Source organism: Tenrec ecaudatus, chromosome 2, assembly GCF_050624435.1.
Source record: "Tenrec ecaudatus isolate mTenEca1 chromosome 2, mTenEca1.hap1, whole genome shotgun sequence".
Classification (NCBI taxonomy): domain Eukaryota; kingdom Metazoa; phylum Chordata; class Mammalia; order Afrosoricida; family Tenrecidae; genus Tenrec; species Tenrec ecaudatus.
In genome coordinates, this window is record NC_134531.1 from 42,760,918 (window position 1) to 42,780,447 (window position 19,530).

At 41.8% G+C, this 19,530-nt stretch overlaps 1 protein-coding gene across 5 annotated transcripts in view; it reads left to right on the forward strand.

The window, feature by feature from the left end:
• NNT (nicotinamide nucleotide transhydrogenase) overlaps positions 1 to 19,530 on the forward strand; it is a 117,895-nt gene that overhangs the window by 5,074 nt on the left and 93,291 nt on the right. For all 5 annotated transcript variants that reach the window (XM_075541010.1, XM_075541009.1, XM_075541012.1 and 2 more), the window contains exons 2-5: positions 2,246 to 2,449; positions 10,479 to 10,708; positions 12,963 to 13,180; positions 16,645 to 16,732. In XM_075541010.1, the coding sequence (XP_075397125.1) occupies positions 2,299 to 2,449; positions 10,479 to 10,708; positions 12,963 to 13,180; positions 16,645 to 16,732 (687 nt within the window). In that variant the 5' untranslated portion in view covers positions 2,246 to 2,298. The remainder of the gene's footprint in view (positions 1 to 2,245; positions 2,450 to 10,478; positions 10,709 to 12,962; positions 13,181 to 16,644; positions 16,733 to 19,530) is intronic.

Genomic DNA, 19,530 nt, shown 5'->3' on the forward strand with positions numbered 1-19,530 from the left:
TCTGTTATTCTCATTAGCCATCCATTCCTCCTGTGCTCCTCAGCTGGGAGAACCAACAGAAAACAACTTCAAAAATCATGTTAAGGTGATAAGAGTAAAAACATAGTAGTATACAGACAAAATACTAATAATGCACAAGAAGGAAAAGACCCCAACAATAATCCAAAAGGCTTTATGTACCCATTGCCCAGATTTAACAGCGTGTTTTCCCATTTACTGGCATTTAATTAATCTCATTCTTCTTTATATGGAGATCCAATGTATCCAACACTGTTTGTTGAAGAGGCTAAGGCTTCTCTGTAATATACCTGAAAATTTCCTAAAAGCTTTAAACTAATTCTAAATAATTATGTAAATGATGTATAGGTTAAAAAAATAATCCAAAAGGCAGGGAAGAAAATTCTGTCATGGAACCAGTAAGAGATACTTGCACCCAGACAAATTCAGGTTGTGTCTATAGGGTGGTCAGCTGGCCAAGTGTTGAGTTCGATCCAGCGTACTCAAGATTACAGTGGACTGTGTCTCATAGTAAGGCTGTTCGCCTCTGGCATGTGAGAGCAGATCTGCCAGTGCCTCAGTCTGACCACATACACCAAATCAGGTCTATTTTTTAGCAATTCATTTACATTTTGTTTGTTTGATTGAAATTCCCACAGTGTAACATTACTTCCCTCATTTCCTCTGGGAGTAGAAAGCCCTGTCTTTCTCTTGTAATTTCAAACTCCTGTAGAGTGGTTTCAAACTGCTGACCTTCAAACTGCAGTTAACAGTCCAACTTATAACCACTGTGCTACCAGGGATCATGCTGTTTGCACAGGCAGGCCTTTTTTCTGGCCTTCAGCCTCTTGACCTGGCCTCTGTCCTGCTAGGCAATGTTACCAAGCTCTCTCAGGGCTGCCAATAAATGCCCTGAAAGGGCATGCTACTCGACTGTAAACCTCATCCCAAAAGAACTCAACTCTAGCTCTGTGGGTTACAACCCCAGCTCCCCCTATTAAGTCCCAAAGGCACCCTGCTCCCAAGCCAGCCTCCCTCCCCAAAATACACAGCTTTACTGTCTCTGTTGTGGGCTGGGAAGTTCACTGTTTTCTCATATGCTTTGGCTCCTCTGCTGTTCCTCTGGTGTTACCTGTCTCCTGGATCAAGGAGGTTCAATCCTAGGGGATCTCAAGATGTGCTCCACTCCCGACTCTTCTTTCTTGTTGATGGCACGATACTGTCCTCCTGTTTCCTAGATGGCTGGTTTTATACCCTGCTGGATGGCCATTGCAAATTAACCGTGTTAATCACTCACAGCTGAGTTTCAAAATCCACAGAGTAGCTTCCCCCCACCTTCTTACCCAGAAGGTAGTTTGGTGGGAGTATCAAACACTGACTGGAAGAACCGTTTCATATAATTCACTGCATTTCATACTGTTTAGTATTTAGGGTCGCTATGAGTTGGGATCAACTGGATGGTTCTGAGTCTGGTCTGAAAGGGAAGTTTGAAGGTGACTTTGACTCTGCAGTTTTCCTGGACCTTGGTTTGGAAGATCACTGTCATGTGAGCTGTGACTCTGCTTTATTGTAATGGTGTCTCCCCTCTACCCTTCCACAGTAAAGAACAAAAAAAATTCCCAGCTACAAAAAGGATTCAGTAGACTTATGTAACCCAGTCTTAGAAGTGACCGGTCATTTTAATACTCTCGTTTATTTGAGAATATGAATTCTAAGTTTGAAATACCTGTAGTGGGAAGTCATTTGATCTCCCTTTTGACTCATTTCAAATTTGTTCTACTTTTTAATATTTTATACTTTCTTTGTACTGGAGGTTTTCCCCTGTTTTACTTTGTTATTCATTTTATTGTTTTGTATTATTTCCTGTATTTGAAATCCAGGACAGGTAAATCTATAGAGACAGTAACTGGATTAATGATTTTTGGGTATAGTAGGAGAGACAGGTGGCAGAAGGAATCGAGTTTTAATAACAAGGAATATAAGAAAGAAGAAAATATTCTAAAGTTGACTGTGGTGATAATTTGTACAACTCTTCTTAATATGATTGAAGTATTGAATTATATGATATGTGAATTATATGATAGCAACTCTATTAAAAATCTGTTTCGTACAGAATACCATTTTTAGCTAGGGTAAAACTCTTGTAAGCTCTTTATATTTGTATTTTTCATGTTTTTCTGTATGAAAGGTCAATTATCTTTTTCTCAACACACAAACTTTTTTTGTTTTGTTTTTCCTTTTCTTTTAGTGATTTCCTGTGAAGGAAATTAGGGATTCAGAAAGTGAGAGTACTTTATCAACATGGCGAACCTACTGAAGACAGTGGCAACTGGCTGTTCTTGTTCTTTATTTAGCAATTTGGGGTCCTCTAAGGTTCTGCCTGGCAAGAAGAGTTTTTTCAGAACACTTCACACTCATCAGGTGCTGTGGTGTAAAGCTCCTGTAAAACCAGGTAAGGTCTCACTTCAGTGTTTGTCTACCCATTCTTTTAGTCACAGGAGCAAATAGACCATCTGATAAGAGAGCGGGTTTTAATGCCTAGTACCTGCTAGTGATCATTTCAAATCAAACACAAGAGACTGCTTAAGAACAATGTTTCCTACGCACAGACGTTCTTTAACACAAGTGCTAACAGAAAAGATCATTTAAAAAGAGAGAGAGAAGTGAGAAATGAGTTGAATTATGCCCATTGCTCATAGTAACCATTTTTCCTAGTAGTGCTTCCTCTTTCCTTGTCTATAATGGGGAGATTCGTGTGTGCGCAGGAATTGGGAATTAAATGTGTTCATTGATCCCTAATAGACCTCCCAGACCCAGTCAATGGCACCCCTAGCTTGGTTGCTCAGCTCGGAATCACTGGTGTTATTCTAAAGCTTCCTAGCAGGCATAGGTCGGCCCTCCCTCCTGGCTAGCATCTGTTCCCTTCTCACCATTGCCATGGTCCTCAGCTTGGCAAGCCACCAGCCATCATGTGTCACCTGGATTATAGTACCAGTCTTCCAAATGTCCCCTGTGCTTTTCATCTCTGCCCCCTGCAATCTGTTTTGAGCCCAGTAGGGAGAATAGCCTTTCAAAAATGCAAGATCTTGTCACCCCTTGCCCTGCAATTTTCCACTATCATCCCTGCTCATACAGAGGGAGCACCGCAGTGTCCCAGTGACTTATAAGGCCTTCTTTAATCTGTACCTTCAGTTGCTTCTGTTCTGGGCTTGTAGAGGCTGAGAGTCGGGCAGACCTGGTAAGCAGCATTAGTTCTCTTCAAGCATTCTCCCCCAAGTGCTTTCCAGTGCTTATGTCTAGACCCCATTGGCCAGTACTAGTTATGCTAGCTGTAACGGAGGTGCGGACATTTAGCTTTTTCATTCTAGACGGCAACAAAGGTAGTTCATTCTGTTACTACTTACATAATATACTGTCAGCCTGAAGAAGGGGTGGAGTCTAGCTTGATGACCTCCTTTGGAGAAAGATAGTTCACTGGAGGCCAGACACTCTCTCTGCTTCATCTCCCTGGGAGACATTCTTAATGACAAGCCGGATGGAGCTGCACTGATGGAGCCAGCACCTTAGGGCTGGAGGAGCCACGTGGAGACGCACACCAGTGCTGAGATGCTTCTGCTCCTGGATCCACAAGACTTTCCACCCACAGGCCTGTGATCTTCCTGCATCCAGCATCATTGCATGGATTGCATGAGTCTGAAGAGGAATTTATAGACTGGTATCAGAGATATGGGTTAATATCAGACTTATGGACTTGATCTGGACTGGGCCGGGATGTTTTCTTAATATACATTTGATATAAAGCTCTTTCTTATATACATGAGTGTCTATGAATTTGTTTTCTAGTCTACCCAGACTAACAGATTATATTAGAGCCAGATCCTACAGTCAATCTTAGATAATCAAATTCAATCCTTATCTAAATTATTCCATTGATACAAAGTATAGCCTTATGCCTCTGACTGCATCATGCCAGGGTCAGGCTTTCTGTCAGCCATTTTGACCTTCTGTCAGCCATTTTCACTAAGTAGCACGGGCTCTGAGAATTTCAAGGGGCGATTTCTATCCCTGAGCTCAAAAGATATATTAATAACATTTATTTTCTGCCACTTCCAACAGGAATAACCAAAGACAACAACCAAACACAATAATAAAAACTTCCCATATTCTGTCCAGAAAACAGCACGGTAAACTGCGTTGGCATGTCTGACTTCTGGCTAGCCAAAGAAGAAAAACTATGAGGAGGAGGTCAAAGAAGCAGCCAGTCTCCATCTTTATGAATATGTTTCTCCAGTCTACCTGCACTAACACACTAGCATAGCGGCAGAGCACTTTGCGGACGCAAGCAGCTCTCTGCCTCTTGGAATGATGTTCATCTTCATCATTTAAGTTTGTAGGCTGTCTGCATCACAGGTTCCCCAACGTCTTTGGCTTACTGCCTTCTTTTCAGGGGGGGAAATTACTTAGCGCCTCCTTGGCAATGGAAGGCTGTCCTACTAGAGTCCCCAGTCCAGGAAACAGTGTAGGTATTGGCTTTTGTAGCCCCCTGGGTCATTCCAGCTCCCTCCCGCGTGCAGTATCGCCCACTTTAGGAAACTCCGGTCTATTCACTGAGGACCTCTAAGGCTTTCAGAGTTTTTATGGCTTCTTTCCTGGTTCTGAAGGAGCCCTGGGGGTGCTCTGTGGGTCAGGACGTGGGCTGCTAACTGGAGGTGGACACTTTAAAACCACCAGCCATTCCTCAGGAGAAAGATGAGGTTCCTGCTCCTATAAAGATCTGTTTATGTCTGGTCAGTATGAGTCAGAATCCACGCCATGACCATGGTTTGGGTTTTCTTGTTCTCAAAAGATGCTCTTGACAGGGTATCTAGCAACCTCCCCATTCTATCTTCTGATTAAGAAACAAACTGCTCTGGGAATACATCGCAGGCGCTTACGTGTACTTTCCATTGCCTTACAGCAGTATAATCAGTCAATGAGTTTAGATAGTCAATGTAATCTTGTCTGTTAAGTTCCCTTCAGTTTTCTTTTTTTTTTTACTTAAAAGCTCTAGCAGCATTAGGGATCACTGATTAAATATAGGATTTTATTAATGATGTCCTACTCCATGCCCTTTTGTTCGCTACCAGTTTTCTTGAAAGAAAACCTTCCCCTCTATTACTCCCTTGTCCTAAGAGTACTGGAAAGGTGGGATACATGTCTTGGTTCTTTCCCATAATTTACATACTTTTGGAATAATGAGTCCCTTTTATATGAGTTTTCTGTTTCCACTGTAACACATTACCCCATACGCTATGGCTTAAAACAACTCGATTTTATTATTACATATTTCTAAAGCCAGAAATCCGAGATGCGTCTTATTGGTCCCAAATCAAATGTCAGCAGGAAAGAATCTGTTTCTTGGCCTTTGCCAGCGTTCTTGGAGGCAGCTGTGCTCCTTGGCTTGTGGCTCCTTTCTCCATCTTCAAAGCCAGCAGCATAGGATTTTTAAATAGCTCGTTGAGTCTGCCTCTCTGTCTCCTTCCACAGTTTAGGACTCTTGATTATGTTGTAAGTCAGCAGTATCTTTTTATTTTTATTTTTAGGTCAAACGATTAGCAACTCTTATTCTGCCTTGATGCTCCTTTGTTGGGCAGCCTAACAGATTCATAGATTCTAGGGATTTGCATATGGACATCTTTGTTGTTGTTCTGTGTCATCGAGTTGTTTGTGACTAGTGGTGACCCTGTGGATGATAGAACAAAATGCTGCCCAATTCTTTTTTTTTTTTTATTAATAAATCTTTTTATTGGGGCTCATACGACTCTTATCACAATCCATACATACATCAATTGAGCAAAGCACCCTTATACATTCATTGCACTCGTCATTCTCAAAATTCACCTTCCACTTGGGTTCCTGGAATCAGCTCGGTTTCCCTTTTTCCCCTCTCCCCCTCCCTCCCCGCTTCCCCCTTCCCCCTGGTCCCTTGATAGTTTATAAATAATTATTATATCTTATCTTACACTGCCCGGCGTCTCCCCTCACCCACCTTCCCATTGCCCATCTCCCAGAGAGGAGGTTACTCAAGATCTCCAAGATCGGTTCTCCCTTTCTACACCCCTTTCCCTCCCGGTGTCGCCACTCCTACCTTGGGTGTTGAGGGGTTCGTCCGTCCTAGATTCCCTGTGTTTCCAGATCCCTACTGCACCGCTGTACATCCTCTAGTCTAACCAGGTCCGCAAGGTAGAATTGGGGTCATGATAATTGGGAGGGGAGGAAGTGTTCAGGAACTAGAGGAAGGTTTTGAGTTTCATTGTTGCTACACTGAACCCTGAGTGACTCATCTCCTCCCCACTACCCCTCTGCAAGGGATGTCCAGCTGTCTACAGATGAGCATTGGGTCCCCATCACGGCTGCCCAATTCTTGATCATCTCCTAGTTGTTATGTTTGAACCCAGTTGGCTGCCACTTTTTCCATTCATCCCATCTTTGGCTGGTAGCTCTGCTGAATCCTATCCATCATGGGTGGCCCTGCTGGCATTTGAAAGGACAAAGCTTTCAGCCTCACAACACCTGCCACCTGTAAGCCACCAAAGGACAGCGTCCGTAGGAGGCCATTGTTTTGCCTATAGTACACATTACTTCCTCCAATGTGAACAACGAAGGTTTAACACAGTATAATTTTTACTTTTTAAAAATCAATACAGACATAATGTGTTCACTGCAGTTTTCTGTTTGTTCCATTGCAGCAAATTTTCTTTCGATGCTCAGATTGTCCTTTTTTCCGGCCAGTAGGAGCGCCTTCAAGTTGGCTTTTTAATCCTTTTTTATTTCATTCGTCATTGGTAGCTTTCTTGATTAGTGATATATAGGACCTACGTTACTTGAGGTTGTCTGATCTGTGAATTCCACATAAGTATCATCATATATGACTTTACCCATCAATTTAAAATACTTGCCAACTTCTTACTATTCATCTTCCTCTGTTATAGAAGAAATAAAATTCAGTATGTGTCTGCATTTGGTTTACTATAAACTGTTCTTGCTTAAGTAATGTAGGATCTGGGCATGCTCAAAAGGAGCCCTGGTGGTGGCTATTTGATAAGTGGACTGCTAACCACAGGGTCAGTGGTTCAAACCCATCAGCCCCTCTGGAGGAGGAAGATGAATCGATCTGCTCCAGAAAGATTACAGCCTTGGAAATCCTATAGATGGTTGCTATGAGCCATGGTCATCTTGATGGCAGTGTGTTGTTGTAAGTATGCTCAAATGCATATTTTTTAGGTTGATTTAACCTTTCGTAGGAGCCCTCATGGTGCTGTGGGCTAAGCATTGGGTGGCTAACCTTAAGGTTGGTGATTCAAACCCAGCGCCTGTTCTGTGGAAGAAAGATGAGGTTGTTGGCTCCCTTAAAGATTTATGGCATCGGTAACCCTATATAGGGTCACTCTGTGGTGGAATAGATTCTGTTGCAATGGATTTTGGTAAAGTATCATTTGACAAGAGGGAGAACCAGATTCCTTTTTATTTTATATAGTCAGAGTTTAGGGTATTGTTTGTTGGTGCTGTGAGTCTGTTTTTAATCATAGTGACTACCTGTTCGGTACAAAAAACTTCCTGATCCTGGGCCACCCTCACAATTTTTGCTATGTTAGAGTTCATGGCCATAGTCATTGTATCAATCCATCTTGTTGAGAGTCATCTTTTTCACTGACCCTCTGCTTTACCAAGTGCTCTGTGTTAGTTCGGGTTGACTAGAGAAACAAATCTAGAGACTAGAGACACTCATCTATGTGTAGAGAGAGTTCTGTATCCAAGAGTAATTGTATATTAAGAAAACATCCCATCCCAGTCCAGATCAAGTACAAAAGTTTGATATTAGCCTATATGTCCGATTGTAGTCCATACATTCTTCTACAGGCACATGCAGCACATGCAATGATCCTGAAAGCAGACAGATCACAGGCCAGTGGGTGAAAAGTCTTGTGGAAGCATCTCAGTGCTGGGGTGGGTCTCCATGTGGCTCCTCCAGCTCCAGGGCCCTGGCTGCCATCAGCATGGCTCCATGTGACTTGCCATCAGGAATGTAAAGCAGAGAGAGTGGGTCCCACTTCCAGGGAGGAAGACGGGAGTTCCCAGAATCCTCAGGAGAAGGCCATGCCTACACAGTCATCATTGGCTGTGACCTGATTGACGGGCTAGATTCCATCCCTTTGCCCAAGTTCACAGAATATTACGTAACTACCACACCTTCCTTTCCAGGCACTGGTCCTTCCTGATGACATGCCCAAAGGACATGAGATAAAGTACTGCCACCCTTCCATCTCAGGAGCATTATGACTGTGGCTCACCTGAAACAGATTTGTTTGTTCTCTTGGGAGTCCATGTTACTTTTCAGTCATCTCCAACACCATAATTCAAATGCATTGATTCTTCCACAGCCATCCTGATTCATTTAATTCCTGTGCATTTCCTCAGGTCCACATGTATAGTCTACATGTGGGATCACTGTTCATGTTGTTGAATAAAGGTGTTTTCAAATCTGCAAATTCTGTCATGTGATCTCTGATGGTGTTTTTTTTAATCACCAATGCCATGCTTTCCAATTATAGATCTTCTTTCTCCAACTTTCTCATTTCAGTTACCAGTCGTTTTCAGTGTTTCTTGATTTCATGTTTGATCATGACAGACTGCAGAAGGGGATAAAAACGTCAGGTTCTTTATCTTTGACATTCGTGGTTGGGGTTTAAATTTGAATGATAATTATATTAACAAGTCCTCTTTATAAGGTGTCCCTGACCAGGGTTGTATTTCAGGATAGTTAATGAAATGTGTTTGACCTTGAATGTGAAGTCATTCATTTTCAGTTTGCCCTTCCCTTCCTAGTACAAAATACAGTTGTCAGATTAAAAATGGTCGAGACCAGTCCATTTCAGTGCATTTATGCCTAAAAAAAGCCTTCCACTTTGGTTTCCAACTTCCAGTTTTCCTAGTCTTAGGTCAGACATTCCACGTCCCCATATTCGTGGATTTTTACTGCTGTACTTTTTAGTTGTGTCACATCAACCAATGAAGGGTCGGACACTTTTGCTCCATCCAAGTTGTTAACGTTGATGATTCTGAAGAGGCAGGTCTTCTCCAAGCCTGTTTCCAATGCTTTCCAACCCCAGAGTTCCTTTTCTGGCACTTGATCAGACCGCGGTCCCTTGTTATCCTTGTCATGGTCACTGGCCAGTGTTCTTCAGAAGTAGGTCACCAGGTTCTGCCTCCCAGTCTGTCTTAGTCTGGAAGCCTCACTGACACCTGCCCACCCTGCTGACCTGGCTGGCATTTGAATGTGTAGGAAATATTGATGGCATCGCTTGTCGGTTCAGACAACACATGCAAACCACTGCAGCATGCCAGACTGATTGATGAGTGGCCGGAGTTTAGGTTTTAAGAGTGGATTTCCTCCAGTTTAGTAAGTCTTAAGGAGAAGCAGATACGTTTCATTAAAAACATCTGCGTATGCTTACATGTTGAGGAACGCAGAACAGACGAATGCCTGTTAGCAAAAGCAGACCTGTGCTCTGTTGACTGTTTTGGGTTGCAAGAACAGAGCTCTGGAGTACACTTTGTGATGAAGGTTGATTTTTGTAGATTTGGGGAGAGGGTAGCAGCCCAGGAGCCCTCATCTGCTTCTCAGAGCAGTGCAGCATTGCTCTGGGTGCCCTGCCTCTGCTGTTAGTGATGTCTCTGTGCCTGTTGCTGCTGAGCTCCCTTTGAATACCTCATCACTGTGGCTTCTGCACCACGGCACTCTGTGACCCTTCCTGTGGGTCTCCCGTTCAGATTCCCTGCGTGAGGACCTGATGGTGTTGGGCAATCACTGGTCAACAGGGGGTTCCTCAGGCAGCGTTCCTGTGAGTCGCGTCTCCTGAAAGGCTGGCAGCCCACACGTTGGACCAGTAGATGATGATCTTTGATGAAGCTGCCAACCCCTGGGCTAGGTTTGCAAGATTTCAAGATGGCAACACTTGAAAAGCTCTGAGGGTTTGATTGTCGGTGGCCAGATTGCTAGGAAGGGGACTTTGGCTGTGACAAGCCATCAGTTTCTAATGAAGGTCTGTTTATATGGGTGCCTATAAACTTCTGTTATCCTAAAAGGCAAGGTCAGGAAAACCATCACCCTAGAGGGTTGGTTTGGAGAGGGTGAATTAGCATGCTGAATGACCTCTCAATTTATTTTTCCCCTAGGAATAAGCCAATTTAGTTATGTTCTTTGTGGAGGGCCATTTGGTTCAATACAATATTAAACATTTTGATTCTGAAATAAAAATAGTGAACAAATTTTCTCATCATTTATTAAAAAAAAAAATCAAGGCCCCTGGTTCTGAATCAGGAGCATCATTTTGAAGAGCATCTTGTCTGTGCAGTGCATTTTGGAAAGCAGACTGCCCATTTCAAATGTTATTAAATGTTTTTTCCTTATATCTCTTTTTTCCCCTTTTGTCTGCCTGTAGGAATTCCATATAAACAACTGACTGTTGGAGTCCCTAAGGAGATTTTCCAGAATGAGAAGCGAGTGGCATTGTCCCCTGCAGGTGTTCAGGCCTTGGTCAAGCAGGGGTTTAATGTCGTTGTGGAATCGGGCGCGGGCGAAGCTTCCAAGTTCTCTGATGATCACTATAGAGCAGCAGGTGCTAAGATCCAAGGGGCGAAGGAAGTGCTGGCTTCAGATTTGGTGGTCAAAGTAAGTAACCCCCCTCTCCCCCCCTCTCCCGTTTGCAGCATGCTGGCTCTGCGATCTTTTAACGGCACATTTCAGCTTTCCTCTTTCACAAGATGTCCTTGTCAGAGCCAGGGTTGCAGGATGGGACTTTCCTCAGGCAGTATCAGAGATGCAAGAGGACGGGAAGCATGGCCTCCAGCCCTCTTTATGTTGGCTATCTGGAAATTGCCTTTGAATTGGCTAGGGAAAACACCCACAGGTGAGTATCTAAGCTACGCTAGCCTGGGAAGAAGGCGTGGAACTCAGTGGAGACCTGAACATACAGGCAGTGGCTGGAAACCAGAAGACACAGTGATGCCCACTGCCATGACGCTATTTCTGGAGAAGGTGTGACTTGTAGAGACAGCGGCATTGGACTTGGTGTTGGGTAGACTCATTTGACAGCTTGAAGGTGAACACGCACAAGAGAAATAGAAATCTAGATGCTTGAATAGCATTCAAGGCAATAAAGTAAAAGAAAAATGTATCAGAATACAGAGTGAGACTTCGATCGAGTCCAGCCCAAGGTGGTTTCTAGAGCTGAGCGTTAATTCTGAGCCTCCTGCAACCGAGGCAAAAAGAAGTATGGTTGAATCTAAGGGTCAAAATACAGTCCTCACTTTCTCATGAAAGACAAGTGTTCTGTTTTCACTTCTCGGAATGCATACTGAATACTTGAATGGGGTCTTAATATATATTTTTTTTGCAGAAAGCTGTAGGTTCATTTCTAGCCCCTCCCCCACCTTAACGGTGTTGTTTCCCCCAAACCCCATATAATGTTGGAAAATCAATAAGAAACTTCATGGTTTAGAGAGAACTTAGAACTCAGTGAGAGCTTTAAAAAATTTAAAGTTGACAGAAAATTTAAGGTGGTAGAGCTGGATAAAAAAGAACTTCTGAAAAATAGATAAAATCCATCACCAAGTACCAGGGATCAAAACATTTTGTGATCCCCAAAGAAAGCAGTAGGGTGCAACTAATTTTTGGAAATGCTTTTTGTCCTTTGAAAGAGTCACAATGGGTAGGATGAACATGTCAAAGATGTCGAGCAAGCCTACAATCTAGAAACTTGATTACGGACTTTATTACTTGCATTGATAAACCACTTGCCTTGGAAGTCTCTCTCTAGCGTCACACCTTTTCCTATCATGAGGAACTTGTGATCTGAAGAACGTATGTAGGGAAACAGTCTCTTAGCCTGGCTCACTCAGGTGCTTGTAGAGCATTAGAATGGAGCCAATAGAACCCAGTCCTTCCGTTTTACTAAATCTACCTAGTAAATTTTCTTGCGGAAAATACACCTTGGCAGAGAGTCTTACAGTCCAGAACCTAGAATCACATCCATTATCTGATCAACAGCTGAAATAAGAATAACACAATAATACCTCAGAGGTAGAGGTGAAAGGCTGCAATTTGGGGTGGGGGAGACCCTGCTTTTATATTTCCTTTGAAAACACCAATCTCAGAGTCTCTGCTTTCTGGGTTTATTTATGTGAAAGCACCAATCTACTCTGGGAGCTAGTGAGCCACTTCCATTGAAGATGGATTTTAAATTTGCAATTCAAATTTAAAAGCTTTTAAAAGGAATTTAAAATTTTGGCCTGTGAAAAGTGACATTTGAAACTTTCAGACATGGAGTTGATATTCATGTGCTTATGTGATGCTTCTTAACATGCTAGAATATATCTTACTCTTAAATCTCATTTAACTCATTTGAAATGTGTTTATCCATAAATTCATCTATGAGCATCTGGAATTTCCATGTGCATTAGTTTTTACATACCACCATGGAGATTTGCGTTTACAGTGTTCTTCTCACCATTCCAAATGTTTATTATGCTGGTCAGAATGATCAAGAATTGAATCCTTGAACAGGCAACAAAGATTTCCTGTTCACTTCCTTTAAGGTCTTACCAGAGTAATAGGCTTTGGGAGGACAGGTGTGTTGTAGGACTTACCTATTTTCACCACTCCACAGTCAGTTGTCCAACCTGTCCAAGACTGTACTTCCCCTGTGTGATGTGTCTTTTGTAAGGCAGCCCATTGGTCAACAGGCAGGAGAAATTATATAGACCTTTATGTACCTCCCTTACTTAATAATTTAGTTAGACATCTATTGATGAAATATTTAGTTTTAGAACATTATTTCAGTCATGGCACAGTATCTAAAATTCCTGCCTAGTTAAACATGAACAAGGAGTTTATGTTTTTAATCTTTGACGATTTTTTCCCTCAGGTACGAGCTCCTATGGTTAATCCAATGTCGAATATTCATGAAGCTGACCTTTTAAAGACATCAGGGACATTGATCAGTTTTATTTACCCAGCCCAAAATCCAGACTTGCTAAATAAACTCTCTGAGAGGAAAACTACAGTGCTGGCAATGGATCAGGTTCCAAGAGTCACAATTGCTCAGGGATATGACGCGTTAAGCTCCATGGCCAACATTGCTGGGTAGGTTGATTTCCCTTTCAATTCAAAGAAAAGCACAGTTGTGTCACAGAAACATTCTCACTATAGTTCAAATGATTTTATTTGTAGTAACTGTGTTTTGAAAGTGCGCCTGAATTGTTTTTAACAATCTTTCATGGTAACAGATAGGAAATGGCTGTTCATCTTGCATTCTATTGTACACTCTGTTTTAGTCGTGGGTGGAAGAGAAGTACTGATGGGCATTATCGACCTAAGGAAATAATGGTCATAGTATCTATTTGAGGAATATATTATATATATTTTGTGTGTGTGTGTGTTCATGTACAAAGTTGGAATTGCTGTTTTATAGGTTAAAGCATGGTTCAATACTGGTCATTTGATATGGTTCAACAGAATATAGCTCTCTATATTGATATATGTTTGTGTATAGATGTACATATTTGTAGATTTGTCATCTTAATTAGAGTTACTTAAGCATTTCATAAAATATTTAATGATGTATAGATTGTTGTAAGAGCTGTAAGAGCTCCAAATAAAATTATTAAAAAAACAGAAACAAAACATTTAATAATCAGGGAACATGCCTGCCTTAGAGAAAGGTTTATCTGGCATTGAGTTAACTATATCCTCTTATCTTTGAGGCCAAGTGACAATACCATTATTTATCTGCCAATACCAGGGCCTTCCTCATTTATTGTCTGGAATGCTTTGCTGAGGATCAGTCTAAGGCCTGCTCTGCTCAGAGGTACATGACATGGCCGAGCACCAGGCTGGTCTTGAAGGCAGGGGTAGGGCAGGCAGAGTCAGCAAATAGGCTGCACTCAGGGAAAGGAGAGAAAAATGTGGACAATGGATAATGCCTGTGAAGACAGCTCATTTAAGAAGTTAGGTGAATGATGTTTTAAACATGACAACTTTCCGAAGTTGACTGCTTACTGTGAGGCAACAATGAGAGAAAATATTTAAAAAATCAAATCTGCATGAGCCTTAAAGAGGAACACAAATTAAGCCTTCTATGGGTTGACACAGGTATCATCGGTGTAGCACAGCAACTATGCCCCAAATTCCAATTCGAATTTCATTGATTCTCTTGTAATATGAATGAGGCACAGTAAACAAAAACGATACTTTCGAAAACACATTTGCCGTCCTTAATGTAAGGACATGATAGAACCCTAGTGGCTCAGTGGTTAGTGCTTGACTGACAACCCAAAGCTATTTGAACTCACCAGCCAAAGTGAATAATATAAAATCAAAATCCATAAATATAGCAACCATATGGAACTTCAGATTTTCTAAAGAAAATATACCTGCAGACTTAAAGGGTATCACCGATTCTAATGTGTGAAATGCACCAGGGGGAAAGGATATCCAAATCACTCATTCTAGACCAGTGAGATTTGGTTTCAGAATCTTTTGAGCAAATGAAACATTATGAGGCAATATAAACAAATGAAAAAACAGCTGAGTGGCATTGGCTGAATTACCTGTGGGGCCAGGAGGCATTAGGGCCAGGAACATGCCAACCCTCACGGCTCCAGAGTTGGCTGGACTTTGAACCTTTGGATATCTGTGGGACCCAACTGGAGAAGTCATTGTCTTGTCCTGAGCTAGCATATGCAAAGGGCACTATTGGAAATGAATCATGCAATTCATAGCAAGATGTGATTTCCCATAGTGAGTGATACTGCCCCCTGGTGGGCGCTGGAATGATCTCCGGGCCCTGCAAAGCAGATACTTTGATTTTATACTGGATTATGGACAAACTTTTTTAATTGTTGGGGACTATGTAGTAACTTTTTTTTCTAAAAAGCAGGTGGTAGGCTAGATAAGCTAAGCAACAAACTCATACCTATGCCCATCACTGTCTAGTCAATTCCAGCTCCTAGTAACCCTGCAGGACAGAGTAGAATTGCCCCAGGAGATTGCGAGGGGTGTAAATCTTCCCGCTGAGCAACTGGTGAGAATGGCCCTTTAGCGACTGTACAGTCAGGGCTGCGCCAACTCATGCATGCAACCGTCTTACAGTGAATATGTGGCTGCCTTTCCCCTGCTCTTTCTGAAGACAAACACTTCCTTTTTCTCATTCTCAACACTTTTATGTACATTTCCTGCACCATCAGTCTCACATTTGTTACTCAAAATAGCAACGGAATCCTTAAAAGCATTGGTTCCCAAGTTAATTTCTTATCATGGGCTCTGAATTTGTATTGTGTTTTTGCTTTGGAAATTTGCATCACGTGGTTTCAGAAGTAAGACTAGCAAATTATGTAATCTTTAAAATACCATTTTCCTTCTCCAGTATGATTTAAGTTAAAGCAAGAGTGATGAATTAGATGTTCTTGTATTAGGTGTTATAGCCAACATTATGTTCTAGAAATAGGATCAGGGAAAGGTTTGGGGGCCTATTATTAGGTAGGGATTATTAGATAGGTCGAGTTATTTATATAGGTTCCTCAGGAGAAAGATGAGGCTCTCTACTCCTGTAAAGAATTACAGTCTTGGAAGCCCACGGGGGGCAGTTCTACCCTGTACTACAGGGTCATTATGAGTTGTCATTCACTTGATGTCCATGAGTGATTATATAGAGATCATGTTATAAATTAAGACAGTATGTATTACCAAGTGGATGTATAAAAGTACCTTTTAAGTATAAAATGTTGTGGAAATGATATTAGTATAGTTTGTAAAAATATATTTTTAAAGAAGAGATTTAGGCAAACAGCAACTGAATCTTTAAAGGTATTAATTCCAAGCTTAATTTCTTGTAATGATCTTTGAATCTTAATTATATTTTTTCTTTGAAAATATGTGTCGTGTGGTTTGAGAAGTAAGTATTTTCTGAGCTAAGACGTGCTTTCTCTTAGTTTTCCCCACGTAGCTTGTTTCTATATGCTCAGCACTTATGTTAAGAGTGTTGGGGATTGTGTGACAGGCTTAAGCTGAACACTTGCCCTGGATTTTGTCATTTCATCCTCACAACAACTTCTAAGAGTTAAAGGCCCCTTTTTTGTCCCCAACTTATAGAAGATGAAACCCTGAATTAGGGAGTTAAAGACATTTGCCCAAGGTTACAAAGCTATACAGTGACAGAACTTGGATTTAACTGAGGTCACTCTGTCTCAGAGCCATCTCAGCTGATCTAGAATACTTGCATTCCAGAGGCTGATGTCATCGTGGATAAGAAGGAACGTCTATAGGCAGCTTGTCTGGGTTGACTCAGCCTCTGCCATTTATTAACTGGGTGGCATTGGGCAGGGCTCGGCCTCAGTTTCCTTGCCTACAAAATAAAGATACAATTGTACCCATGGGGTTGTTGTGAAGATGGATATACATACACACACATATATATACATACACATATGTACACACAGTACTTAGCACATAGGAAGCTATGTATAAACACTCACAATTATTATTTGGTGGTTAAGCTTAACTGATAATTTATGAACCTAACTTCTTGAATCTTTTTCTATTTTTTTAAGTTATAAGGCTGTTGTTCTGGCAGCAAATCATTTTGGACGGTTTTTCACTGGTCAGATCACAGCTGCTGGGAAAGTCCCTCCGGCTAAGGTAGGCCATACTTGCAGTGTTTTACCCTAATGCTGGTAAGTTAACAGCAGGAATCATCCTAAGACATACATGGAAGCAGCGGCGACCATACCAAACAAGGTATTAGATTGTGCAAATCGGCCAAAGACCCGATGAGAGTGTGAAGAAGCAAAGGCACCGCTTTGAGGGCTAAGGTGTGCTCGACCCATGCCGTGGTATTACCTCACGTCTGAGCGAGAACGACACAGTGGATAAGGAAGACCAGTGAAGAATCGAACCAGTGAAGACCCTGAACCGTGGTGTTGGTGCAGAATATTGAGTATATTTTGCACAGTGACTGCCATAATGAGCTTACCATGGCAATGATCATGTAGATTGGGCAGGACTGGGCATGCTTCATTCTGGGGGATGCTTCGTTCATTCCACAGGGGCACGGTGAGTCGAATTGACTCTGTGGGACATAACAACTGACCCAGGTCCGTCTGGGGAGACATACCTCCAGAATGCTTAGAAGTGAGGCTGAGAGACTGTCTCACGTACTTTGGACACATTATCAGGAGGGGCCTGCCTCCGGAGTAGGACATCATGTCTGGTGACGGATGGCTGTGAGGGCGATGCAGGACCAGGAAGTGTTTTGGTCGGTTGAGTCCAGGGTTGCTATGAGTCAGAAGTGACTCCATGACATCGACGACAGTAACGAGCCACTTACAGTTTTACTTATATGCTACCATTATGCTGATAACTTTCGTGGCTTCTACAGATAAGTAGATGATGGAGCCGCTGAGCTAAATATTAAAGATTACTGGAAGGAAAAAAAGAGTTTTGACTTCTGGAAACTTTAATTTTCTTTCCTGTTAGGCCTCGAATTCTTAGAAAGTCTCAGGCGAACTTGTTCAATGCAGCCTATTCGTAAGTTTTCTTTTCTCAACGCGTCAAGGAAACCATTGAGTAAGCTTGGGGTTTCTCAATGAATCATTGCGACACTTTGTTTCATAGAAAAGACTTTCCTGGTTTCCTTGCTTTTTGCCAGATTTTGGGTGAAGAGGTCAGGAAATGGGAGGTGGTGGTTGTCAGGGAATCTGGCCACGGTAGGGAGTGCAGTCCCTCTCTCCTAGATTCAGAGCAGAGAGACGCAGTTTGCGAGGAGCAGGAGCATGGTGTGGTCAGCCTTGGCTTACAGTAAACAAGCTGTATCTACTCGAGTCTAAGCTGACCCGAATATCTGCTGAGGCACCTGATTTTACCATAAAAACTGTGCTGAAACACTCGTCTTATACTCGAGTACTTAGGTATTGAACCCCGGGTATCAGAAACGACTTTAAATGTTGTTACCCACCTGTCTTCCTCTGTTTTCTTGGGGTTTCATATGCTTATGTACTTCGTTAAATAAACCCAGGGTGCACACCAAAGAAATCTGGAAAAAATGGAAATCAAGTAAGGTTAGTTTTGAAAAACACAGTTATACAAAGGAACTATTCAACATTTGTAGAAAATTTTCCTTTTAATCTCATTTTCTTAAGAACTTTTTGAAGTCCCCTTACATGCTGTTTTGAGAAATAGAACAAGTGAAGAAAACTGGCAAAAGATATAAAAGAAATGAGAAGAAAGAAGACAGAGGGAGAAGAGAGTGACTAAGAATATAGTTAAAAAGTGTGAAGACATCCCAGAGCGTTTACTCTTTGGCCCTGTTTTCTAATTTCTTTGGGGGTGAGAGCATGGTTTTTGGCATGGTTGTTCTCAGATGTATCATTCTAAGAGATATAAAGTATTCAAAGTAATATTTAATAAATCAAACACTTTATATCTATAAGTGGATCATTAGATTTAGACCTGGGGCTATTCAGCATCTTTTAAGTTTAAACTTCACAGTCTTGGAAATTCACAGGAGCAGTTCTGTCCTTTTCCTTATGGTCACAATGAGTTAGAATCAAACGGGATGGCAATGAGTTTTGAATTTTTCCTCTGGAAGGTCCTTTCTGGAGCGCAGACTTAATTTTGACTGGGTTTCTCCGAGGAAGGAGGCAGCTCTTGTTTCTTAGGCATTCTTTATGTCTCTCGGCCCTGCTCATTCTATGGTTGTGTGATAAAGCTCCATGGCTTTAGGGTGCAGGTGCAAATAGTTCAAAAGTTCAAAAAAAATAGTTAAAAAATTTAACACTGAAGAAAAAAAAAAGGTTGATCACCAGCTGTTTCTTTAAGAAACATTGGAGCCACAAAAAAAAAAAAAAAAAGAAACATTGGAGCTGAAAATAGAAGTAGGAATTTGAGTTCACTAGATTTCTTCCTGTCTTCAAGACTTAACTTTGATAAAACAGTAGGAAAACTTGAGAATTTGAGAGGTCAGAGATAATTAGGGTATCACACCAGGAGTTTTAGTAGAAGAGACATTTGTTCAGTGGGAAGGAGCCTGTTAATCTTAAACCTCCACGGTGTTGATCTTGCTGTAGGTAGCTATTTTTAGATGGACGTTATGGACGTTTGCCAGCAGTTGTTCTTTGGATAACAATTTGAGAGCAGCGTGGAGCTGGTTGAGCTCAAGAATGATCCACCAATCCCTACGTTGATCAACTGCTATGATCAGCACCAGCAGCACCACCCCCAGCAGCAGCAGCAGCAGCAGCAGCAGCATTTATTGTATGCTTTGTACCAGAGACATGTGGCCTATATCTTGTAATTTTAACATACAGCTTTTGTTATAATCATTTTATTGGGGCTTGTACAACTCTTATCACAATCCATCCATCCATCCATTGTGCCAAGCACATTTGTACATTTGGTGCTCTCATCATTCTCAAACATTTGCTTTCTACTTGAGCCCT